General features: G+C 39.1%; 1 protein-coding gene across 1 annotated transcript in view; it reads right to left on the bottom strand.

Annotated features, from left to right (window-relative positions):
• Nucleotides 1–26,583, bottom strand: part of dnah5 (dynein, axonemal, heavy chain 5) — a 95,841-nt gene that overhangs the window by 55,181 nt on the left and 14,077 nt on the right. Inside the window, exons 2-37 of the mRNA XM_053494803.1 lie at nt 25,085–25,219; nt 24,896–24,980; nt 23,695–23,834; nt 22,589–22,807; nt 22,074–22,211; nt 21,804–21,980; nt 21,596–21,709; nt 20,312–20,419; nt 19,789–19,911; nt 19,234–19,449; nt 19,032–19,058; nt 17,085–17,192; nt 16,908–16,993; nt 16,370–16,691; nt 15,996–16,202; nt 15,054–15,225; nt 13,586–13,731; nt 13,172–13,346; nt 12,132–12,380; nt 11,418–11,611; nt 9,856–9,949; nt 9,629–9,771; nt 9,155–9,356; nt 8,797–9,032; nt 8,502–8,720; nt 8,326–8,388; nt 7,719–7,957; nt 7,348–7,588; nt 7,072–7,271; nt 5,728–5,881; nt 5,424–5,587; nt 5,123–5,279; nt 4,225–4,437; nt 3,337–3,561; nt 2,121–2,293; nt 1,396–1,574 (exon numbers count right to left, since the gene is read on the bottom strand). Coding sequence (XP_053350778.1) covers nt 1,396–1,574; nt 2,121–2,293; nt 3,337–3,561; nt 4,225–4,437; nt 5,123–5,279; nt 5,424–5,587; nt 5,728–5,881; nt 7,072–7,271; nt 7,348–7,588; nt 7,719–7,957; nt 8,326–8,388; nt 8,502–8,720; nt 8,797–9,032; nt 9,155–9,356; nt 9,629–9,771; nt 9,856–9,949; nt 11,418–11,611; nt 12,132–12,380; nt 13,172–13,346; nt 13,586–13,731; nt 15,054–15,225; nt 15,996–16,202; nt 16,370–16,691; nt 16,908–16,993; nt 17,085–17,192; nt 19,032–19,058; nt 19,234–19,449; nt 19,789–19,911; nt 20,312–20,419; nt 21,596–21,709; nt 21,804–21,980; nt 22,074–22,211; nt 22,589–22,807; nt 23,695–23,834; nt 24,896–24,980; nt 25,085–25,219 — 6,043 coding nt within the window. The remainder of the gene's footprint in view (nt 1–1,395; nt 1,575–2,120; nt 2,294–3,336; nt 3,562–4,224; nt 4,438–5,122; nt 5,280–5,423; nt 5,588–5,727; nt 5,882–7,071; nt 7,272–7,347; nt 7,589–7,718; nt 7,958–8,325; nt 8,389–8,501; nt 8,721–8,796; nt 9,033–9,154; nt 9,357–9,628; nt 9,772–9,855; nt 9,950–11,417; nt 11,612–12,131; nt 12,381–13,171; nt 13,347–13,585; nt 13,732–15,053; nt 15,226–15,995; nt 16,203–16,369; nt 16,692–16,907; nt 16,994–17,084; nt 17,193–19,031; nt 19,059–19,233; nt 19,450–19,788; nt 19,912–20,311; nt 20,420–21,595; nt 21,710–21,803; nt 21,981–22,073; nt 22,212–22,588; nt 22,808–23,694; nt 23,835–24,895; nt 24,981–25,084; nt 25,220–26,583) is intronic.

The following is a 26,583-nucleotide window of genomic DNA, read 5'->3' as shown; positions in this document are numbered from 1 at the left end:
TCTATATGTGGCTTTTGCATTTTTAAAAGTTTATTTTTATACATAAATAATACCCTGATTTATGTTTTTTTTAATAGTTATAAGCAAAATATCAAATTTAAGAAGCGGTTAGGTTTTATCCGATTAATCGATTAATCGAAAACATAATCGCCCAACTAATCGATTATCAAAATAATCGTTAGTTGCAGCCCTAGTTAAATATCAGTAATATGTCGGTTGAGTTTTAGTTGAATATAACAAACTTAATGCATGATCACCCTCCTACTTCAGCAGTTTCATTTACACCTCCATTGACGACAGCGCCTTATCATATTACCGGTACTGTATGTACCATATAAAGGCCATGATCTCATAAGCTTATAACTGAGTCCATAAATCCTGGCTGGAGAACAGAACAAATCAGATGTAATCAGACAAACAGCAGCTTCCTGGACTCAACATATTGTTGTACAAATAAGGCAAATCGCATGTCTTTTAAAAAAGTTCTATTATTTTCAACTTAATTTTTTTCCATAAAATGCACAATGAAAAGTAGTTTTAAATGTTTAGAATTCATCAAATACCTATCAAATTTTCTTTCATTTTAGGTCATTTCAGACCATAATCCATAAATTATATTTATAGCATATTAAAATCTATTGTGAATAAGATTGTAAAATTAATTATATACTGTAGTGTACAAGGTAATTGAACTGATAAATCAATCATGAAATATTATCTTGTCTTTCCAGCTGTATTAATGCAGTTAAGTACTACTAGAGAAATGTAATGGGTTCCACATACTGTAAGTTACTTTATACGTAAATGTCCTATAAAGTGCTAATTGATATGTGTATGGGAAAATACTTGACTATTACATAGCAGTTACTTAGTAAAATCTTCTTAATTAGCACATGCAATACTTACCTTTAAATACAAGCTACCTAACAAATATTTTTAGCTAATTACCCTACGATATTTATAAAATGTACCATACATTCCACTTCTCTTGTATTACCCATATTAATGTATTAAGAATTAATAAAGTAGCTACGTACTTTATATCTTAGTCTAGTGACATAAAGTATGTGGACACCTTCAAAGCTAACAACTTACATTAGATTGAGCTCTAGTTTGTTGATTCATTCATACAACAGAAACAGTTGTTTTTCTTTTCAAGCATGATAATTATTAAAACATTTTATCTCATAAATTATGATCTATATATTGTTCTAATAAAGTACTGTAAACAACAACATTAAACTTCAAAAAAGGGTCAAGTATGTACATATGTAGCTTAATTGAATTAAATTATTTAAAGCATGTGCTTAAAATATAGTCATATCAAGAAAACACAATATCTCCAATAAAGAGACACTTACAGTAAGTGCCTTCAAATAGAAAATCGATTCTTGCCTTTAAATATCCTGCCAAGGCCCCTGAAGTCCATCTGGTCAGAGCAGTTAAAGACCACCACATACTTTCCCAGACAGCGACCCATGTCCTTGGTCGTCTCTGTCTTTCCAGTTCCAGCTGGTCCAGCTGGTGCTCCACCCATACTCATGCCCAAAGCCTGGGCTAGAGTAATGTAGCACCTAAATCGGGGGGGGGGGGGGTAAAAACTAATTAACCATTTTGTTTTTCTATTGGTTATGAATTATTATCTCTACTTATTTTGCTAGCCAGGATATCTAACTACAATGTAAGAGTAGACCCCATGTGGTCTATCAATCCCCCAAGTTTCTGTTCCAGTTCTGACACAACCACATGCCGGAGGGGATGCACTACCACACCCGATACATTGATTACCAGGATTGCACAAACCTGCATGCAACCTGAGAACTTGGTACTTGGGAACTTAGTTCCACATTTAGTAAGGCTAATCATGAGTAGACCCCAAGTTTCAACTACTTCCTCATGGTATCTTACTCCATTAGAAACCCCCAAGAGCCCAGCGTGGGATCTCATCCTTGTACAGATGTCTATTAAGACAATCATTAAAAACTCCATGCAACTACAACGATCAGACTGTAGTATTCTGGAGGATCTACAAGGATCATGTTGGCCAACAGTGGCACAAGTATGGGAAAAATCTTGTAAGTTGTTTTTAATTAAATAAACCCCCTTGCTTCCAGAGTTACCTGTCTGTTAACGGCGTGATGACCAGCCTGTCAGTGCAGCCCAAAAACTCATTCTGATAAACAAATCCTACATCCGTGATGTTGATCAGCATCTTGTCCGAATCTTCGTTAAAGTAGAAGCGACACTGTTTCAGCCACTCGAAATCGGTGGGGGTTTTGATGTGCAAACGGCACTAGTAGCAGAAAGAAAAGAAAAAATGACAAGAACACCATATAAATGTTAGAGGAACATTACAGGAACCTAGAGAGGAATCTTGAGAAGTGTTAGGGAACACTGTAAAACACTGAGAACGCCTTAGGGAAATATTATTGATTTCAGAAGCATTAGACAAATTTTGTAAGAATTATTACAGGAATGTTATAAGAGTAAATTTAAATAGCACTTAGAGAAGAAACACAAGAAAAAGATTGGCAAAACATTACCATCAGAAATATATTAGAGTATTATTGACATAAATAAATTCATATAGACATATTGTATAATAAAAATTCGGAATCAGGTTATAATATGTATAAATGAGTCTAAAATAGTTTTAGTTATTGATGACAAGTTTTGATAACAATTCTGGCTGGGTACTGTATGGTCACCAAAATAATTTACTGTAATCAAGGTAGAAAAACTGTGTTTTTTTCCCACAATTCCCAACAGCGAGACTTGTCTGAGCCTCGGTGATGTAAAACGCAACACTGGCAGAATTATTCCTCAGTAAAAGTTGAAACTCAGTTATAAGAGAGGGTGAGATGGAGCTGGTGCATAGCCGTTATATAAATAAATAAAAACTTACATAACTCAATATTGCAAATCTGGCTTCCATTCAATGCACGGATAAACAGAGTTGTGTTATATTTGGAACAGCCCTAGCAGAGTAATTTGGTTTGCAGTCGTTCAAGAGATTGCCTTCTAGCTTGTGCAGAACTGTATAAACACAGGTTTATTTGCTGAAGGTTTTGAAGTTTTAGGAAGCTGAACGTTCCAGCAATTTCATATTCATACAGACTGTAAAATGCAATTGAAAAAAAAAAGGGAAGTACAATGTTTGCATATAAATCAGTCCGGCTGAAACCTGTCAGAGAATTTAGTTCTCCATGAAGCTTCTGTCTACCTGATGAGTGGACGTATGAAGTAGGAATGCATGTCATGTCTATGTGTATGGGCATGATGATGTATATTTAAACAAAATGCATGTAAGTTTTTGACACAATATTTTTCACTCACCAGGTCGTCAAAGATGTCCCTCTGATGAACGTGAATGGTGATGAGGGTTTCGTATTTAGTCCGTTCCACTGTGCTCAGGTCTTTGGTGGTCATGTCGATAAGAGTGTTAAGAAGGTCCAAAAAGGACTGATTGGTTTTGGCCATAATTTTACGGTCATAACGAGCATTGGTCAAGGCTTCCTCTGAATCTCGTGTCCAGATCATTTGGATCCCTAACAAACCCACCTACGGAAATATGAGATAAACATATTAATGTTATACAACAAACTTGACGTCCTTAACTCTGTGCATTAAATATAGATATTTCTACAGAGGTAAATTAAAGAGCATTTAGAATAATAACATAAAGCATATTTATGTTTTAACCAAATACTTGGTTATATTTAATACTTCAGCATTTAAGTTCATAATTTATATTTTTAATCTAAATATGAAACTTTAAATAATACATATAATTATTTACCAATATTTATTTTCTTTTTTATTTCATCCCTAAATATTATTATTATTATTATTATTATTATTGATAATAATAATATTAAATTTATGCTTAGAAACATTACTTTTTAAAGTTTGTTTATTCATTTATTTTGGCAAGTATTGAGGCATTTTGGCACATAATCTAAAGCATGTGCAAATTACCTTTATAATTAATCTATTCTTTTTTAAATAGTTATTGATCTGTTTATTTTATTTTATTTTATATTTTTTGTGTGTGTGTGGAGGGGGGGGGGTGTTGTGAGACAATAATTCAAAATCTCAATGTTAAAATGCTATTAAAATGTTCAGATGAAATTTAATGTGGAATAACTTTACATTTAAAGCACCCAAGGGAAACTCCTGTTTACATCTTATTTGATGTGTTTTAGGGGCTTGACCCCTACGTACCTGTGCAGGGAATGAATCCAGGAAGTCAATCAGATGGAAGGTGGGGTCTTGGATTGCCAGGGCAGCTTGACGGATGATGAGGTGCAAAGATCTCTGGGATTCCTTCAGGAGAGCGTTAAGCCACACCTCCACGTTACCCTCAGCAGTGATGGGACGGTCCAGCTCCACAGTCTCACCCTCTCGTGATGAGATTGCCAAGATACGGTCATACATCTGCGACAGGGGGGTTAACATTTTTTTGTTATTTTCCAGCTGCTTGGTTTTGGAGCTATCAGAGTAAAGATTTGTGTAAAACCTATCCAATACCGAATTACTGAAAGTTTATAACTATATTTAAACCATCTATTCATACTCATACTTAACTTCATGGAAAACTATCACCTTTGTAATCGTTTCATAACAGTTATAAAAGTAAAAGCTTTATTTTAATCCCCTGCTAATTCACTCCAACGCTAATCTCAGCGTTTCATTAGTGCTTGGATACCATCAAGTTAGAAAGTTGTCTCAGTACGCCGGAGCCATGATCGGACTAGCTGTGTCATGCCTGAACAGCTGGCCTCCCAGGAACTCCTTTAATGGCTCAAATACCTCGCCCAGGATCATCATTCACAGACATACAGACTTAAACAGCACATGTTGTTAGCATGCTGGGTGGTTTTATACAGAGCACCATTGCAGCGGATGAGAGGGCAGGCTGTGTGTACTTTCAGAAAAAGAGCAATGCTCCCAGACCTGGTGATACCTAAATGTCTGCACGTCTGTTTCTTTGTCTCGGGGGTCTACAGTATATAGACCTGCATCCAGGACCCATTGCGTTACAGTGCTAAGAGAATCTTTCGGATAAATCTGCAGCAGCAGTATTGGGGACTTAATAAAAAGGACTGAAGTTGTACTGTACCTTATCGTGGAAGCGGACAGATTTGATGTTGTCGAAGACGTTAAGCAGGTGAGCCTGGATGGTGTGAGAGTCAGACGCCTGACCCAGGATCTCCAGAAGAGCCGGATCAGACACGAAGAAAAAACGAGGGAACAGCAGTCGCTTCTTCTCCAGATAGCTTCAACCAAAATTATGACAAGCCGGTTAGCAAAACTTTGACAGGGACAAGCTGGACATCTGGACGTCTACAACACTTGAGGGTTACACTTTTATAGGAAAATGCATCCATATGGGTATTGAAAGAAGAAGAATAAAAACATACCCGGTAAGGGATTTCTGGCACATCTCAAGTTGCTCGAGCAAATGAGGTAGAAGCTGACCCATAGTCTCGTCACCTACACATGACTGCACGACATTGGGCATCTCATGCGCCCGTGTCATGATCTTTACCCAGGACTTATCGATGTTTGAGAACCGCTTAGCCTCCTGTTTAGTAGGGTGATATGCAAAAGAGCATTAGTAACAAAATATCACTTAACTATGGTATATTAGTATTAAAAAACAGATGTTTTTATTTCTTGTGCCAAGCAGACAGCAGAAAATTAAATTAGAAAACTGCAAAGCACCTTGGGAAGCTGTTTAGCTATATCGCCACCCACAAACACAGCCTCCAGGTAAATCCAAAGATTCTGGACCGTCATCCAGTTCTCAATGATGTCAGTGGTGTTGGACAAATTCTGCACCCACTTCTGAATCTGAGCCTTAAAGGGAGTGTTGTACCTAAAAATATGTTTGGTGTGAAAAATTATTTGCTTGTGAAAGCATTATATGCCATAAAAACATACTCCTATCACTCAGTCACTCATTCTCTATACTGCTTATCCTCTATACTGCTTAGGGTTGCTTAAAGCATGGCGTCTATCCCAAGGGGTCATGGGCACTAGGCAGGGTACACCATGGAAGGAATGCAAATCTATTGCAGGGCTCAAAAACACACATTCATTCACTCACTCGCAACTCCAGGAAACTGCTTTCAAAAGCCAGTTAGTCTAATCTGCATATGATATGGGGCTGGACTATGGGAGCAAACAGGAACAACAGGAGGAAACCCACCAAGAAATTCAATTCAATTCAATTCAATAAATTTTATTTGTAGAGCGCGTTTAACAATTGTCATTGTCGCAAAGCAGCTTTGCAGAAAGAAGGTCCAAACTCCATGCCCACTGACTCAAGTTGGGACTGAAACCCTCAACCATGGAGGTGTGAGGCCACAGTGCTAACCATTACTGAGAATCATTATCAACATAGCCCTAGTTAAATTGGCCAGGATCGAGCAAGACCATTTTGCAAATCAAAAGATTTTTCTTATTAAATAAAGTCTTCTTGCCTTCAGTCTTGGTTTAAAGACAGCCAAGGACTCAGCTGTTCAGAAAACCATGAGAGGTTCATGCAAGCACTGAGATTGTTATGGTGCCTGCTTGTTCCTCTTGTACCTTGAGGAATGGTGGGGCAAGTTGAGTGGTGCTAAAATCAAGCCATGGACAGAAACGGCCAGCTACTCCTGATTTAACAGAGAAACCTGCTTGAATAAGTTAGGTTAGCAATTTGAGGACAAAATGATAGTTGGTTGTCCAAAATGATCCCATTGCTGTGTGTGGTGCCAGAAGATGTGACCCACAACTCTGTAAAGATACAAGAATATGCAAGAATCCAAGGTTCTACAACTGCTCAGTCTTGCTGGAATTTGGTTTCAGTTGATGAGCTGCTACCTAGTAGGCCTGCCAGTCACACTGAGGTGTGGACGAGAAATTAGGAGGCTTTTCTTTACTTCCATAGATCTTTACTTTTATATACTGTATTTTCCTCTATAAAAAGAGGGTGGTCTTACAGTAGCTCTGCTGAATTATTTATACCAGCCAGCCATGGTTATAACTTATGGTAACTGATATTGTTAAAATTTTTGCTCTCACCTGTTGCTCATAAGCGATCCCAGGACCATCAGGCTGTCCTCCATGCTACTAATAATTTCAGACGTGCTGTCCCCGCGCAGCAGCAGCTCTCCGCGACTTTTGAACTGCGCGAATGTGAATGTTTTGTTGTCCCACTCGGCAATCACCTGCTTCAGTTTCTGGTCAATGTCTCGCTCTTTCACAGCACTAATGCAGATATCCTAAGATGCAAAAACAAAAATGATGAAAAGGCCTAAAACATTTCAATGTTTGTAGTTAGGAAAATCGAGGTCTCACTTCAATTTCTTCTTTGTACTTAAGCAGAGGTGCCTCCATGATGTTACGCAGCTTGAAGGCATCGGATTCCACCTCGAAGGTGTGGCCTGTAAGCTCGGTGATGCGTTTCCAGTGACGTGTCATCATGGCACGGTCGGCCATCAGCTCCAGGAGTGGGCAACACTCACTAAACTCATCAATGGTCTTTTTCAGGTCCAAAAAGGCCTGCCACTCCTTTAGAGCACGAGGCAGCTTACGGCATCTATACGAAATTATTGAGCATAACGGTAAATCTTTCTGATCTTTTATTGTTTGGATGTTTGTTTTTCATCCATGCATTATGAAAAGATGTAGATGATTGCTGGTATTTATTTATTTTTTTGGCTGCTCACCGTGACTGAAAGTCTAGGAGCTCGTTGTTGATCTTCTCGATGTGGACATCAGCCCAGTGGATGTCATAATAGCTGTTGACGGTGTCGATGACGTTGTTGTAGAGGCCGTAGAGCTTTTGGAGCAGTGTGAGCTGCTTTTTAATCTCTAGCAGCTGAGGATGCTGGGTAACATGCAGGCCAAAAAGTTCCTCCCCACCAGTGAAGGTGATGAATTTGCGGTAAAGATTGTCGAAACGGTTCTGAACAGCGTCATATGAATAAAGAAAAAAGGATGTTTATCATCATGTGCAACTAACTCCTGTAACTAAAACTAACTTAGGTCTTCGATGACACCACACTTGCATTGATTATTTTCCAAAAGACAGCAAACATTTTCTTAATTATAGTTATCAGGTTATCAACTGTCAATAATCTGTGAGGTCAAAAATTGGCCAAAAGTAAGTAGACATTTGACCAATATACCTACTATACTATATAAGATCTTGTTGGACATCCCATTCCAACATGATATTAACATGAGTTTACACACCTTTGTAGCTATAACATTCAATATGAATGCATTTATAATGCTTTTCATAAAAGCAAAAGTAATTTGAAGTGACTATACCTGAAACATAATGAGTCTGTCACTGGCGTCCTGAGGAGCCAAACCCACCACCATGGGTCCATCCTAGATATATAACATCGACCAATATGTATTAAAGTAAATTAAATGTTTGCAGTTCCTACAGGATGTATATTAGAATTCAAAACCTTCAAAAAGCATTATCTCCTTCAACCGACCTTCTCGTAGTCACCATAGAAATGGTCACAGTCTTCTACAAACGTCTGTACATTCCTGATTAGCTCTTCCCGGAAATTAGGCTGTAAAGAAACGAGCTCGTTCTGAACTTCGACACTCCGGCTCAGCAGCTTCTCCCAGGCGTAACGGAGCGTGTCCACTTTCTCCATCTCCTCCTTCACTACAGAGAGCTCGTACTTATTCAGCATGGCATAGGACTCCTGAAGAAACAAGTACAGGCCAGTGGAGATAATCTATTTTATATCATATATATATATATCCCATTTTGGTGTTTACCTCAATGGGTCCCACTTGGAAGTCGATGGAGATCTGATGCTCTCTGATCTCCTTGAGTGCCGCCATGGCGATGCGAATGTCATCCAGGTCTTTGATTTGTCGATTTAGCTTTTTACCAGCCTCGTCCACAAAGGCCAGAATCTGATCCATTTCAGTGCGGTACTTCCTGTTGCAGTGGCGGCCAAAGTCGACGATCCAGCACTTAGTCTCGGCCGTGAGGGCAAGCTTTAGATCAGCTGCCGTCAAAAGGAACCGATGTTGATTAACATAATGTGACAATATTAGTAGTGATAGTCAGTGATAATGTGATGTTTAGCTGTAATGGATCAGAAATGATCTAGACTCTAAATCAGCTCACCTGTGTATAAAGCCAGTGACCCCACAGTGATAAACTCAGGCTCAGCATTAATTTCTAACTCCAAGTCTCTGTAGTAGAGGATCTGAGACTCAAATTCTGCCAGCAGAGGGTTTCCCTGTACGAACATCTGGATGGTGCTCTCTCTGTCCTTTCTCCAGATGTGATGATATCTGCTGAAGTGCTCGAAGGCATTTGTCACTTCCTGAATGAAAGGAAAAGAAGCACTGCTTTAAAGGTCCTTAAACATGTTTTCCAGACATTTACTGAGCAGTAATCACCACCATTTCTAAGCCAACTGAAGTGTGTGTTGATTTAGGTGGGAATCTGGTATTGACAGTTCAGGTGGTAATAGCAACAGCAGGAACAGTAAATCCATTTTGAATTGGGCCACATAACACCACCAGTTAACACCATCACATACTGTAACACCACCAGTCAGTGATTACTACGGTCATTGTGTCATGATGTTAGTACCTTCTTGCTGGAGTTGATGGAGGTGCTGAGGGCAGTCACCAGCTTAATGATCTCCTTGTTTTCAGAGACACTCTTGTAGTAGTTTTTCGTTTGGACGGGAATAGCATGGTTATTGCAAGCTGAGACATCTGAAGCACTGCCATCTAAAAAAGGACAAAATACAAAATCTACACAAACGTTTATTTATCATAATTTGCAATCTGTTATGAATTACTGTGATGGCTGACCTGCTATGCTGCGGTGCGTTGTCTCTTCGTCCTCCGAGTCGCTGTCTCTGCTGTCCTGTTGCAGGGCTGCCATGCGCCTTTCGCTCATCTTCTTCTGCAAGATCAAACATGGATTTTATAAATGTTATATAAACTCTTTTAAATGTAAATATGGTTGGACTGGTGGAGAACATGATAGTAGTGACACTATCATCTGTAATGACACTACTGACAATAGTGACATTATTAATACAATTTTAGTGTGTTTTTAGTTTTAGTTTAGTTCCTGTTGCAGTGGCGGCCAAAGTCAACAATCCAGCACTTGGTCTCGGCCGTTTCAGCCTTGGATCAGCTGCCATCCAAAGGAGTAGCATAATGTGACACTAATCATTCATATCGTAATAGTAAGGATAGTCAGAGTTGCTAACTAGCGATGCTATTGAGTGACAATCTGGATAGTAGAGACCATCAATGGCACAACAGAAGGTACAGTAGTGATGGTTAATGATGGTGGTGGCAGTAGGGTTAGAGATTAGGGTTAGTACTCTAGGACTGCTGTGATAATAGTGATGCTATTGAGAGTAGTAATAGTAGTAGTAGAAGCAACTGATGTTTGACAACACTACTGATGTTAATGGTGATCATGACACTATTGACAGTTGCGACATTATTGATGCTATTGAACCTGTGGACATAGGGACAATACTGACAGTTCTGGGAATGATTAATGCTAGCAGGGATACTATATATGCTCTATTGACAGTTAGGACAGAACACTGCTATTGATGCTAGTGGCACTAGAGACACTATTGACAGTTATGACAGTAGGGATGCTGTTGGTCAGAGTGAAACTGTTGACAGTTGTGTCAACTGTCTGTGCCCTCTGGACCTGTCTGGACCCATCCTGGTGCTACGCTTCTCGTCACATGCCCTGTGTGTCTCTTTAGGATGCGTCTGGTGTCTGGGGACGGTTTCACTTTACCATGAAGACGGTTCTGGCCTCAACTGATGTTGACAGCAGTGTTTTTTTGAGGACTTGACTTGGCTGCAGTCACTCGATAGTTCAGGACTGGAATTTCCTCCAAGTCTACCTGAGCCTCCAATAACTACCTGGACTCCATATTAACATCAATTAACATCAACTGTTATAAATGCAGATCAGTTCCTGCTTTCTGTTACCCCCAGATGAGGATGGGTTCCCTGTTGAGTTCGGTTCCTCTCAAGGTTTCTTCTTATTGCCATCTCAGGAAGTTTTTTCTTGCTACTGTCGCCCTCGGCTTGCTCATCAGGGACTATATGACCATTTTGATTCATACACATTCACATTCCATACAAACTTAATAATTCTTTTGATTGTGCATTACGACAATGACAATTGTTAAAAGCGCTATACAAATTGAATTTAATTTAATTGGATATCGGTCCTACTGATGCCAGTGGCGATGGTGACATTATTGACACAAAACAAAATTACTGATGAACACTACTGACACTTTTTTTATTAATGTAATATCCATTTGTTTTTTTTAAACTTTACATATTTAAGGACTTTCAAGTGTTTTAATTGCCCCAACTAATACTACCTTCGATATTCTCTCCTTGCTCCACTGGCCGACGCCCTTGCTGACACTGACCACAAACTCTACAGCTTTATTTAAGGCCTGCTGGATATCTTCCAAAGCCGGCATCATGACGATGTTCGGGATGGAGAGACACACTCCCGCTCGGAAGATGGGCTGCTGCCCGCCGCTTTTTTGTCTGTTAGTGGAATCCTCTGCTGCAAAGTGAAATGAGAAACGGAGGTCAGCATTGTGTGAGTAATGAGGCATGTTTCCACTGAGGTTCTGGAATAATAAAAGTAACACAATCTGCACAGCAGGTACATAATTTAAACACTTGGCAAAAGTACAGCAAAATCTATCAAAGTGGAACCTGATATACTTTTTTTTTAGGTTGCTGCTCAAACATGACATTAAAACTTACTGTATGCAAGAAAAAGAAGGCATACGTAAAAAAACATTGCCTGCCATACTATAAATTGTTTAGTTTATATGTTAAAAAATGTATGGGCTGATATTCACCCAGACTTTCACCCAGACTATTGATGTTTAAATCCTCTGTTTATATTACTATTAGATTATTATATATCAGATTTATCAAATAATATTGTCCATTTGACTAAATAGTGTTTCTGTTTTTAACTCTTCCTAACTATCTTTGAACCTAAGCTGTCCAAAGATAGTAGTAATTACAGTATAGTAAGTAAAATAGACGAGTCTGGACAGGATGTGACTGACCCAAAAAGTGCATGAGTGAAGAAGAGTGAATGCGCTTGCGCAGTGCCTCCAGGGTGTTGCGCGTTAATCGGAGCAAAGCATCCAAGTTGCGATGGCTGAAGTGTGACAGAAGCTCCTGGGCCTCTTCCTCCATGACCTCCATCATGTGCCGCCTTCTCTTCTTCCTCATCAAAGGCGAGGAAGGTCCAGTGCTTATGGCAGCTGTGTTCCGGGAAAACATGCGCGAGTCAGATTTACTTCCTTCTTCCGCTGGGGAGAAAGTGAATATAAGAGTTTGAATTCAAATGGAATTTTCTGAAAGATCTACAAGGAGTTTAGTCCTAATTTAGAAGGTCAGAGTTGGCTCCTGATCATTTTTGTTTCTTCCAATGTAATCAGCTAAACAAACCCTAATCTTAACCTGTAACCATAACTCTAATCCTAATCCTAACGCTAATCCTAATCCTAAATCCAATCCCTATTCTAACCCTAACCCCAACCCTGACCATAAACCCATAAAATATTCTCAGCCCTAAGCCCTAAAATCTCATTCTAATCCTAACTCTAAATCTAATAATCTGTTAAATTAATTTGAATTTTTGTACGGTACTAGTCACATTTTGTCTGCAGTCTAATACTGTATTGCTACAGTCGTACTCTACCTGTAAGTTTTTGGTCAATTTTGTCCACCATCATGCTCAGTACACTGTCTATCCCATTTTGTCCACCATACTTGGTCCACCACCTGTCCTATTATCCTGAGACCCCATTATATGGTATCTGTCCCCCATGTATTCCATCAGGTTCACCATACTAAGTATTCCTATACCATATGTCTGGTTGGGTCCCCCCACTAATAAAAAAGATTGCCCCCTGACTTTTCTCCATGCTTTCAATGTAAATTTTGCATTCAAAGCTTTTCTCACTGCATCTTGATTTCTGTTCTCAATGCAGTCTTATCATTTTTCATATTCATTTCCACATGTTTTTTTTTCACATCATACAGCTAAACATCCTGTTTGCTGTTTACTTCCACAAAGCTCGGTGATCCACTCTCTCACCCTCGCTGTCTGCGGGTCCCTCTTTGCTCTCTGCTCTGCTCTCGTCTGCTCCCTTCTTCTCATCCTCTTCAGCTTTCTGCTCGATTTCCAGTAGCATATTTATCAGCTCATTGGCTGCGTCCTCTACCAGGGAACTCTTTATGTGCAGCAGCTGCGCGCCTTTAATGCAAAACTCCTGCGCCAGTGTAAAAAGACAACCACATACACACCTTATCACATAAACAGCACTAACGACAAAAATAAGACCATGCTCAGATTGTAAATCCAATATTTATGCCATTCTGTGTTTTGTTTGTTTATAATACGAAAATAATTTAGCATGCAACATTCAAGTGTCAGTTAAAGAACTGTGAAATACACATTTCCACTGATCCATTAAAAGTAAATGTGTGTCCAGCAATACCAACGACGCACCTTTGTGGTTTGTACAAATTCCTCACAGGTGACAGGCTCGTCGTCAGGCAGCGCACACAGTGTGGCTCCGCTCATCTCCTGCAGGACAGCGTCAATCCTAAATTGTACTAGATCGTTAACCCGATCCAATAGCAGCTCCAAGTCCTCTGGACACAGTCAGAGGGGACATGTATCAGCCACAAACATCTAGCAACTTCTGTAGTCCAACTAGAGACCGTAGTCAGTGGTGATCATTGCATTTATTCCCATTCGTATGACCATGGTAGGACCTTCGGTCAACATTCACATGCACATTTACAAGTGTGTGGGAATACGAATGGGAATAAATGCAATGGTCACCACTGACTACGGGCAATTTGGAAACGCCAATTAGCCTAATCTGCATGTCTTTGGATTGTGGAAAGAAACCGGAGAACCCTGTGGAAACCCACCAGGCATGGGAAGGACCTGGAGGTGCAAGGCCAGTGCTATCCACTAAGCCCCTGTGTCGCCATAGCGGCAGGTGGAATTGCATTAGACACCAATAGAAATATGTATTTATCATATTTACGGACAATACTGTATAGACTACACTTCAGAAAGATGAGGGTATACAGCACACGTTAGGGAATCACTAGGCATCACCTGATACATTATTCTCACAATACCTAGTTTTTTTTATTGTATGACGATGTTATAAATACTCTGATTCAATATTGCACTTTTTTCAGATTTTTTCATTCCAAACGAACTTAGCAAATAAATTGCTCATATACCACACAGAATGCTGTGCTAATGTGTGAATAGTTTAGAGCGCACCACCTGTAGGATTATAAATTAACTGCAACATTTTACCCTCAAATCAAATCTGAACATATATCAATTAAAAATTAAACATATTTTAAAATCCAAAATGTTAGATTCGGTGTAGCGATACATGAATTGGCATTAAAAAAAAAAAGAATCAGGATACATCACTGAATCTTCCTCACCAATCTCTCACGTGAATCTCACACTAAAGATAAAAAGCCCTAAATATCTATAGATATCGACCGACTTAACAGATAGGGGATATGTTGGGGATACGATCATATGATGTACAGTATATCTCTGTGGATCATATTTGTTGGAGATAAAGTGAATATGTAGGAGACATAATTATTCATTAGGGACATACAATAAACTAAATACATGTTTACATATTTACTACATATAGAATATACTGATGGGACACAGTGTATTGTATATGTAGTTTATATACTTAGATACTGTATGCATTGGGATGTATTGGGATGAAGAAATATATAGGGTATGGTAGACATGAAACCTATTTTGGTCGTACTGTACAGGTAACATGTTAACCAAATCAACGTCTGAAGAGATCTATCACACCACAGCAGTAGGACTCACTGAGGTTCAGTAAGACCTGACCCACAGGCTCACAGCACTCAGACTAAATTTATTGATGACTAGCGTTGTCTTTAATTACCGAGGGCAACAGTGATACGGTCAAGGTATTTGTTGATGTTCAGCGAGGCCCAGTTGAGTGAAGTCAGGCCTGGCTGAATGGCCTCGTCCACTTTTGCCACGTGCGGTGTGAGCAGCTGCTCGAAAAAAGGCTGGATCTTTGCCCTCACTCTGGAGTTCTCAGATAGTACCATCTAAAAGTCCAAAAAGACACATCAATTAGCTAGAGAGAAGTCTAAAAAATCGAGAGAACAAGGGATAAGACTTTAAATTGAAAGATCAGTAAAATGGAAATGTCAGAAAACAGGCTGGGCTTCCTGGTTGAGATTTCAAAACACCTGTATACCAGTGATTCATTCTTGATCTGTATGATAATTGGCTCATCTGATGTTTAAAGTTAAAGGGAAACAGAAAACTTTGTGCTTTTTCTTGTTTAAATTTCCTTCCAACGTTCTTTCTACCTTAGTAGTAGCCAATTCCCCCTAGGCTCTTGGTTAGGGCACTCTTCCATCAAGGTGACAATCACCAACAATGGGAAGGCGACGACTATCACATGCTTCCTCCACATGATGAGACACATGATGCCAGGCAACTGTTTCTCACGCAACACTAGGGATGCTGAAACATGCTCAGGGGAAAGTGCCATCAGCCTCTCCGCCTTCTGAGCTCACAGACGCCCTTGAATGAATAGTTTGACTATGATTGATGTGAGAGTGTGGGCATCCCATCCCTCCTCCCAAGCAGATGTGGCCAATCTGCTCCAGTCTCCAGGCCACGGATGGCTGTAGCGCCACCCGGAAATGATAAAGGAAAAGTGCTTTTGATGCAGCACTCGGGGGTGTATTTTACAATAATTAAAAAAACTAATTGTAGCAAACTTTAATGTTAAAATACACAAAATGGGCTAATGTTTTCAAATCTCAACACCATCACAGTGTCACACAAACTATAACCCCAGCCCCACCTGGAGTCTGTTGTAGTTCTTTTTCAGAACATCCTGTCGTTGCTGTAAGACGGTGGCGAACGGTGGGATCTCCAGCCCCATCCGGCTCATGCAGTCCGTCTCACGGATCTGGGTCAAAATCTGGGGGTCAAAGTTTACGTACAGCTCCCGGCTTTCTGCACACTTGACCAGAAGAGAGGCCTGCAAGCCAGCTTTTGCCACCTCGATCTAGGAATCAACAATCATCTGCTATAAGTATTATTTTTTTTAAAAGAAGTCCAAAAATCAGTGCATAAAACTTACAAACACCCTGACAGCAAAAAATAAATAAATAAAATAAATCATTGCTACAGCTAACAACTTGACTGGACTTCCATCAGAACAGTACATCTAACCTGTGTCATCCAGCCTCTGTGGTAAAGCATCTCATACTCCAGCAGGACTTTGGCCACGCGGTTGTAATTGCGTATGATGCGTTTGGCTTCAGGGGTATCAAGGACGCCCGTTTGCTGCTGGAAAAGCTCCATGGGTTCCTGGATTCTACGGTACAGTTGCCGGGCCCAGAGGATCTTGCCGGCGATAGGAGGAAGGCCGCGGCCGATGGGCGGGTCCACCTTCTGCTTGCTGTAGATGCGTGAAACCATCTCAATGTCACGGCCGTAGTTTTGCAGGACCCTCTGGTACTTATCACTGATACCCAAGTCTGGGATGCCAAGTCTAAGCATGAAAATCAGAAAGTTATGTCATATTAATTAAGAAGAACAATGGAATTCCAGTTTGGTGTTTTACAGCTGACGAAAGTTTTACTATTAATATGGTTTGCGAACAACTGCTGAACGAAAACTTGATATCATCATGGTTTAGTTCTTGTAAAACTGTGGATATCCTTGTGAATAATAGTGACTAATTGCAGAATGTAGGACTATATCTCACCTTTCAAATTTCTTCAGAACATTCAAGGCTCTTTCAGTGCTTTGAATTTTCTCAAAGGTGTTGTCCATGAATGTCTTGAGTTGATTCTGAAAACAAATGCCTTCAGTTAAAATGTTTCTTACACAAACTGCTATGCTAAAAGTATTCCCTGTAAATATTCCTAAACGATCTACTTACATGTAGCTCGGTGGTCTGTCTACAAAACTCCTTATAGTCCTGATCAAAATCAGTCCTCCTCTGGTCCAGGAAATTGTACTGCTTGTTTTTCATCGCAAGAACGATATTCTGGATACAGACCGCAGATATTCGTTTAGGGTAGTAAATAAATCTTAAAAGCAAAATAATACACGTTTAAGTTTTAACAATTTTATGGTCATTTTACTGCTTACATTTTAACTGTTTGGGGACACTGTGATGGTGTTAAGGTTTAAATGATAAAGTTGTATTGAAAGGCAGTGGTATAAGCACTACTGAAATACATCAGACACGTCCACAGAGAGGGTATTTTAGTCCAAACAGGGCATCGAGAAAAATCAATGCACATAATATTCTGTTTAAAAATACTAATGATTTGAAATCTATATTTAAATCCATAATAATAAATAAATAACAAATATAGCTACAAACATTTTGGACAGTAAAATGTTTTATTTATTTTTAAATGTCAATTTCTATTGCTGTTCTTGTACTGGAGGGGTTCAGGGGTGTCAGCTGAGAAAGGGAATTTACAAATCTTAGCTTTTGTTTTACTGGGATTTTGTGTGCTAATATTTTGAAATGTTGTTGTGAAGCCAAATTTAAAATTCATTTTTAACAGATTCATTATGTTCATTACTCTATGAGTATTTAAAAAATGAATACCTTTCTTTGTTCATCATCTATTTTTTTTTTTAAACAATCAAGTTTTCCATTGTAAATTACATACTTCTGTACTATTTTAGATAATTGTTGATTTTCCTATTAGGCTTAGAATTTTGTTTTCAATATTTAAAACAATTACATGGACAGAATACAAATTCCTATAAGAATTTTAAAAACCTTTCATGTTGCCTTCAAACCTACCTAAAGGGTGATTTTGCATACCATACCTCTAGATTTTTACTTTTTAATGGTGACCGATCAGTGAAAAACAAAATACCAAAAACAAAAACAAAATAACAAAACTGAAAACAAAATGGACAAAACTGGATTTGGTTTCCGGATTAGTTATTTTGTTTTCTAATTTGTTATTTTGTTTTCAGTATTGTTATTTTGTTTTTGTTTTTGGTGTTTTGTTTTTTTCTATTTACAGTATTTTGTTTCCAGATTTGTCATTTTGTTTTCGGTTTTGTTTTTTTTTGTTTTCTGATTTGTTATTTTGTTGTTCGGTTTCGTTATTTTGTTTTTGTACTCGTTATTTTGTTTTGGGCTTTGTAATTAATTATTTTGTTTTTTTTTATAATATACGTATGTGCCACGGATTAATTTGCACTCTAACATAATTCTCTATTAGCCACATTAATCTGTTAGTTCTGATTAAAAAAATAATAATAATTTCATCACGTAATTTATTTAGATTTTTAAAACAATGGAATATTAAATAATTATTAGTTTTATTAATTACTAGCATTAGCTCACGGTCATGGTCTGAATAAATTATGGTGTTGATTTAAACCAAGTTAAACTAGCTTATCTAGCTTTACATAATTGCTCACAAGAGCAACTTACTATAAAATATTCAGAGCATGTTACACAATGTCAGGTTTTACAAAGGACAGAAGATTGCATTAGGTCTTTATCAGCTTTTGTTCATTTATTCATGCAAGCACAGCGTCCACTGCCTTTCAAGACTGGAGGTGAATAACATCTGCATTGTGATGCGGGGATGAGATGAATGTTAATGGTCTGAAGGTGATATAATAGTATAACTAGCTCTCCATTGAGACTGCTACTTTATGTGAAATGGAAAAAAAAATCTGTATGTTAAAGAAAAAGCACAGTAGGGAGCTTAAGTTCAAGTTAAAAGAACACGTTTGTGTCTTTAAGTGGTATTGGTTAAACCATGCAAGGACATGCATTAGGAACAGCATGAGACATGCACTACATCTAATGACCAACTGAAAGTACTCCTTTTCCTCTGGTTACCTCCCATTTTCCTTGCATTTCTGCAGTCTATCGATTAGGGGCAGCAAAGAGCACAAATATTACAGTTAGGCAAATCATAACTTTAAGTTTGGGTGTTTGAACACAAAATATTTTTGTAAAAAAAATGCATGATCTTCACATTTATTTAGAATAAAAATAATAATAATAATAATAATGGCAGTCAAATATTGTATTTCCAAACCTGAAATCTGGTCGCCATTGTCTCCAGACCCTCGATCTTAGAATCCTGCAGGGCCGAGTAGGTGTTGATGGTGCTAAACATGCTGAGTATTTTGTCCAGGCGTCTCTGGAAAGTGTCAAACTTGCCAAATATGTACATCTCACTGAAGTCAAACTGGCGCTCTGATGGACTCTGCTCCAGCTTCTGCTTGGTCTTGTGGAAATATTTCTGATATTCCTGATAAAGACATGCATACTTTCATAAGAATAACATATACACAACCATAGGTTGTGCAGAATAGAATATTCAATTATTTGTCACATGTACTCTACAGCACAGTGAAATGTCTTCTTCGCATATCCCAATTAGGAAACTGGGGTCAGAGCGCAGGGTCAGCCAGCTTACAGCGCCCCTGGAGCATATAGGGTTAAGGGCCTTGCTCAAGGGCTCAACAGTGGGCTCGAACCCCCAACCTTCCGATTAGTAACCCAGTAACCCACAGCCTTAACCGACTGAGCCACCACTGCCCATGTGTTGGTTAAAGAAATAAATCTAACTTTTCTTCTTCTCTGGTACCTGGTTTAGACGAATGGCAGCTCGGAGTTTCTCAGCTACAGCATCCTGAGGCTGATCCCATATTGTGGCTGAACCGCTGTTAGTGATGTAGGCTTTGCATGCTGTTATCATTTGATTTGTGACCTGAATATAATTAATTAGGATTAGGTAGAGCGTTAGAAAGACATAAAGACACCATTAAATACTCAGAGATGCACAATGTGATTGGCAAGACTCCGCAAAGAGGAATGGAAACCACATGGTCATAAATAATTCAGTGAGGGCTAATCACAGGACAGGTGCACACATTAGGGAAACAAACCACTGTTAGGACAGGGGCAGGGACAGAACTCACGCTATACATAAGACATATAGACGTATAAATGAATAAAGCACTTACAGAACAGAAACAAAATCAAGCTGGACTGGAAACTGTGTCAAAGACTATCAGAATCGAAGATTCATCACAATAAAATGTGTATTCAAAAAAATAAAGCATAATACCAAAATACTGTGAAAAGAAATGTCTATCAGCATATCTTACTTTAACAAAAAGGGATGTGATCTTCTCTGAGGTGTTGTAATAACGGGAGATGCTGTGAATCATCCGGATGGCGTTAATGAGCCCAGGAATGGCCTCTACCATAGACACCTGTGTTATGAAACAAATACAGTCGGATCCGCCTGTGTTTAGACAACAACGTAATTTTCATATTTGACCACCGTACAACACCACCATGTATTCAAAATGAAGCTATCGAGATTGGCACCCTGTCCAGGGTGTACCCCCTCCTCATACCCTAAGTCCTCTGGGATAGGCTCCAGGTCCCTAGCCCCTACCCCCCGCCCCCCCGTGACCCTCCATACAGGATAAAGCGGTATAGAAGATGAGTGAGTGAGTGAGTGAGATATGACTTTCACCATTAATTCAATTGTATTTATTATTTAACAATTCATTTAATATATTAAATATTATGTTTATAGACTCAAAAGTAATTGGACAACTGCCTGATTTTTACTTTTATTTTTGCCATTCAAGTTTTTACATTTGGTAGCTGCTCATGGGAACTTTCATTAAATAGCCATAGGATGTTCTGATATGAGAAGATAACCATCATTAGGCTGAAAAACTAAACAAAACAGATGTATTCGGGTGAAAGCAGAAATCTTAGAAGTGGCCGAATCAACAATTCCGTAAAAAGCATTCTCAACATCTAGGCAAATCAAGGACAATCTAGTGAAAGTACAAGTATTGTTGTCAAAGTCTGCCATCAAGAGGCACTTTCATAAAAGTAACTATGGAGCTTAACCCACTGGGAACCCTCAAGATCAGAAAGGCCAGATTAGACTTTCTACTCAGATCTAATACAAAATTAAGGGAAGAATGTGGAGAAGGAGAGGAACAGCTCATGACCCAAAAGCGTACCACATCACACTGTATGTCAAATTCAAAGCATCTCATTGGAGGAAATGGACTTCAGACAGTCATCGCCTATAAAGGATTTGCAGCCAAGTTTTAAAACTAATTCTAATATTTAAGGCTATGCCAGGCTAGGCTTTGTCAGTGTGTCCAATTATTTTTGAGTATAAATGAGGTCTACACTCAATCAATCACATCTTGGTTGCTTCTTTTCAAATCTGTCGTGGGCACATACAGTACAGAGCCAAAAATAGAAAAAAAGTCCTTGTCCAAATACAAATGGATTATTTCAAACGTAATCATTACCAGTACATAATAGATTCTATCGTGTATAAGGAAGCACCAGTCCGTGAGAACGAAAGCCTTCTGGCTAGTTAAATGGTTATATAATATTATTGTTTGTCTTACTGGGTCACTGTTGTAAAGGGGGTCACAGAACCTCTCCAGTGTGTACAGATACTTCACATTGTCCTTGGCCTCGTTTGCTGAATCTGTGATCCTGATGTCTAGCTCTCGCCAAGTCTGAGAGAAGAAACCAATAAAGGCAGCCGGTGAGCGGGCTCCTTAATTACCCAGCGTGAACTTTTAAAGCTTTTTTTTTTAACAGAATAACCACCTTGATGAGTTTGGACTTTGCCATCATGAGGACACCCAGCACAGCTTTAACGCTGGGGCTCTTCAGCTGGTCCAGAAGGTAATTAAATCGAGACATGCGCTTTTTCCAGTGGTCCAGCTCAGCTCGAGGACCCAGATCATCAGCCTCCTTCCTCAGCTGGTCACTTTCTGCTAGAACCTTATAAACAAAAAACGAGACCGTCTTGTTGAATTTCTGCCTGGTTGATGCAATTTTCTTTTTTCTTTTTTTTTTTCTCGTTTTCGCTTTTACCTGCTCAATCTGCTTGATCCAGATCTTCATACAGTCTTCAATCTTCTCCAGGGCTTCAGTGCTATTGGCAACTGCTGTGTAGTCTGAGGGGCCTTTAAGTGTTTTCAAGTCAAAGCTGTCAAACTCTTCGAGGTTCACCTGGGAGATCAGAAGAAAAGACATTTTACTGCAAATGTGACTTTTACCAAGGGGCTTTTTTTCCACATCCCCACTGTTCGTGTCCACACTGAGTTATTGAACTGGAAGGATAGGTTTAGACCAATGAGCAGTTTTTTTTAAAAGCTGCCGCTTCTGGATGGTGTGTGTGCGTGTGCGTGTGTGTGTGTGGCTACCACCTGCATCAATATTTTACAATACAGAAATATATCGAGCTGAAAGCCGGATGAAAAATGACCTCATAGGTAAATTACAGTCTTTCACATTTCAAATTCTTTCCACTGAAGAAAGTGGATCGATATCAGCATAATAGGCTGGTGTGTGTGTGTGTGTGTGTGTGTGTGTGTGCATGTGGACACCTTCTCCTCCAAGCTCTCCTGTGCCCCAGCCAGCACAGAAACGAAGCTCTCTAGAGAGCTGATAAAATCCTGTTTAACAGAATGAGCCTGAGGGCTGGACAGTTCACCCCAGCCATGGTCCATCTTCCTCAGGGTGGGGATGAAGATCTCAGAGAGCAGCTGCTCCACACTCTTCAGCAAACCCGCTCCGACTGTGTCCAACATGTTGAAGTTCACATCCTAACCAAGAGCATTACAAAAAAATAAAAAGTTTAAACATGCGGTCGGTAAAGTTTATTTAAATAAATAAATAGTGTACTTTTTTTTTCTATTTATTTGAAATGTCTTGTTTCAGAAAAGATGAAACAGCTTAGAAAGATCTAAGCAAAAAGAAAAAAAAAATCTATAAGATTAGTTTGCCTCTAAAATACAGCCCAATGTACAAATTTATGCAAATACAAAATGAAAAAGTTGTTATGGTTAAGTCTTAGTTTGTTAATTAGTTTTAGTTAAAAAGTTTTAAAGTAAAATGTATTTTTTATTTATTTATTTATTGATTACTTTTCCACCAAAACCTTTTTTTGTTTCTAGACCAAATTTAAAATAGAACCCCAAAAAAATTAAAAGAAACGTATAAAAAGAGTAAAAATGCTGACACTTACAGTATTTAGGAATTTTTATATTCGAGTCAAAACAGTCCAGTGTACTCAAAGTACAAAGGAAAATTTCTGTTAATTCGTTTTTGTGTTGTATTAACTCGTTAATTTGCATTTATTAAAACATTCTAGAGATTGTACAGCACATAAACATATCAAGCACACCAAAATAACAAAGCATCACAAATAAAAGTAGATGACCAGCATGGACTGGAAAATATTCTCTAAAGGACCATTTGCTCAAATAGAGTCAACTCGTATAGCGTATAAAACTCTGATTCGAGTTGCATTTATTTCTAGTAGAATTATATTGATGAATAAAGTCGTGTAAAATTATTAAATGAAATGAAATTGAGATTTTGAGAAAGGTAACATTTGAGCTGTTAACCTTTTAAAGAAGTAAGTAAGAGTAAGTTTAAGCTTCTGAGAAGTTAAGGAAAAGAACCAAAGTGTTAGACTGTTCAGACGTACCCTATGGATGTTCTCGGCAGTGATGGCCTTGGACGTACTCGCCCGGGTGAAGAAAACACACACACCAGTCAGAGCGACATCAGTGCCCTCTGTCACAAACACCTTCGCTTTCCTGCTACGGACTGCAGGGGGCGCAACAGCTACCAGACACAAAAAGACAAATATCGCTAGTCAAGCGCTTTTTTTTTTTTTAGACCAAGATATAACACATATTAACATATGGTTGAGTGCAAAAGGTTGGACGCCCTGATATTAAAAACGATCTCACCAAAAAGGCACTTGTGTGAATTGGCGTTTTATAATGTTTTTAAGGACTCATAACTCACAACAAACTCAATAATGTAAGGGGACTTATTATTCAAAACACACGTTTTAGTCATTTCTAAACTGTCAGATGGTTCTCCAAGGTGCATGTACAAACTAACAAACTTTTTTGTCCTTCTTCTATTTTTGTATGAGGGGCGGTTAAGTTAAACCGGGACTTTAGATTGTGCAGAATACAGATCTGAGAGTAAAAACACCCTTTATTTCTCTATATAATCCACTTCTACACTCATCCCAGTGTTCCACTAGTGCTTATACACCATCAAGGTAGAAAGTTACGCTAGAGTCATGATCGGACTGCCTGCTTTACATCTGAAATGCTGGCCTCCCAGGAACTCCTTTAATGGCCCAGACATGTGGAAATGGCTCAGAGTGAGGTCCGGACGGTACAAGGTACAATGAGTTATCTGTCGATTTTCAAGGATCTGGTGTTCCACTCGTTGAATGTTCAGTGGGCTCCACCTACGCCATTCATGGACGTATAGCTTTCTTTAAAACGTTTGCCTAAGTGTCTCATCACTGTACTGTGCTTAAAGTCTTCTGTAAACATCAAACGGTTTTATGCCTTTTTAAAAATTCCCTGTTTAACTTGAATACCCCTTGTAAGAGCCACGGCTTATACAATATAATTAGATTTTCCCATATAGTAATTTCATATAAAAAATAACCCATTCCCCGGCTTGTTGCTCAGTTCCACTATTCTCTGATGGGGCTAGGCTCAGCAGTATCTCATTTACATACAGTAGGCACTGAAACTGTGTTCAGACACAGAGTTAGTTTGAGGTATAAGAAATGTGGGGTGTTTCAGCTAGAGCCTTAACAGCCACACTTTGGGGAGCACTGAGACAGAATCTAAGTATTTCACTTGTTATTTCACCTGATTCTGCAGACTCTGTGTCTTGATAATAAAACATGAGGTGTGGAAGACCATCAGCAGCAAAGAACTGCTCCATCCGGTCAATCTGTAAACAACAAGTAAAGACATTTTTTTTGTGGTTATCTGCACTGTGGACTGGACAGAGACGAAATTATCCCAGGAACAGACAGGGGTTAATTTTTCTCCCACCTGAGCGCCTTCCAAAATGGCATCCTCCACCTCTGCCTTCTCCAGCCCAGCGCAGGAAGCCACAATACTCAGGACGTAGTCGTGTCTGCCATCCAGTCTTGCTCGTTTTGCTTCACGCTCCTCCTTCAGCTTTTGCTAAGAGACAGAATCGTAGTCACAAAAGTTTTAATTTCAGGGCTGTTGACATCTTTAAGGAAAAATTGAAGTGTGTACAAGTGTGATTGTGCTAAATTGCATTTAATTTAAAGTATATATACAGATTTTTTATGGCATAGATCCAACAACGTGCTGGAAACATTGCTTAGAGATCTTGGCCATATTGACACGAGAGCATCACACAGTTGAAGATTTGTCAGTTGCATGATGCGATTCTCCCGCTCGAAAAAAGCAACAATATTCAGGTTGGCTGCGGCATTTAAACAATGCTAAGCGGCTCAAAGACTTATAATTACACTACCTACACCAGCCTGAACTGTTGATACAAGGCAAAAAGGACCCATGCTTTCTTGTTTTTTGATTCTGCCCCTACCAGGAATTCAGACTCACCAGCGAAGGCCATGTTTTTCCATGCTTCTATTTTACAATTTTGGTGAGTCTAAGTGAACTGTTGCCCCAGTTTCCTGTTCTTAGCCGACATGGCCTTGTGCTGCTATAGCCAATCGACTTCATGTCTCGATGTGTTGTTTGTTCGAGGATGCTTTTCGGCATGCTTCAATTGTAGCGAGATTTGACTTGAGTTACTATTGCCTTTTTATCAGCTCAAGCCAGTCTGGTCATTCTCCTCCGACCCCCAGCATCAGCAAGGCATTTCCACCCAAAGAACTGCCTCTCATTGGACAAAACTTTCTTTCGGCTGCTCTCATCAAGGGGTCACCACAGCAGGCCATCCAATTCGCCACAAGTTCTACACCGGACGCCATTCCTGACACAACCCTCCCATTTCTCTAACCAGACTTGGGACCAGCATTGCATGCAGTGGCTGGGTAGTATGGGGTAGGGCAGCCCACCAACTGCAGGGCTTGGACCAGGATGCTCAGATTCTTAAAGCTACAACCTAAAGCCTTAGCCACCTGAGCCTCTTCCCTTACTGGATTTTTTTTCTCAGACCATTATTTTTAACCCCTTTAGACAGTTGCGTGTGAAAATCGCAGTAGATCAGCAGTTTCAATACTCAAACCAGGACTTGAGGCACCAACAACCATGTCACATTTAAAGACATTTAAATCACCTTCCTTCTCCATTCTGATGTGACCTTCAGCAGATCATCTCGACTACAAGCCCAAATGCATGAGTTGAATTTCTACCACCTGGCTGATAACAAGCACTTGAACCTTCAGGATACATTGAGGATAATGGTGCACATCCAACTAAAGGAATATTAAAGATTACAACTAAAGCTGAAGTGGTATATTTCAAGAATATTGTTAAAGTAGCATGCATACTGCTGGGCAAAGTTGGTTTTACCTAACAACCTCAGGTATTTGCATTTATCTTAACAC

Source organism: Clarias gariepinus, chromosome 4 (assembly GCF_024256425.1).
Source record: "Clarias gariepinus isolate MV-2021 ecotype Netherlands chromosome 4, CGAR_prim_01v2, whole genome shotgun sequence".
NCBI classification, from domain to species: domain Eukaryota; kingdom Metazoa; phylum Chordata; class Actinopteri; order Siluriformes; family Clariidae; genus Clarias; species Clarias gariepinus.
Note: the sequence above shows the minus strand (reverse complement) of the source record. Positions and strands in the feature narration are given on the sequence as shown.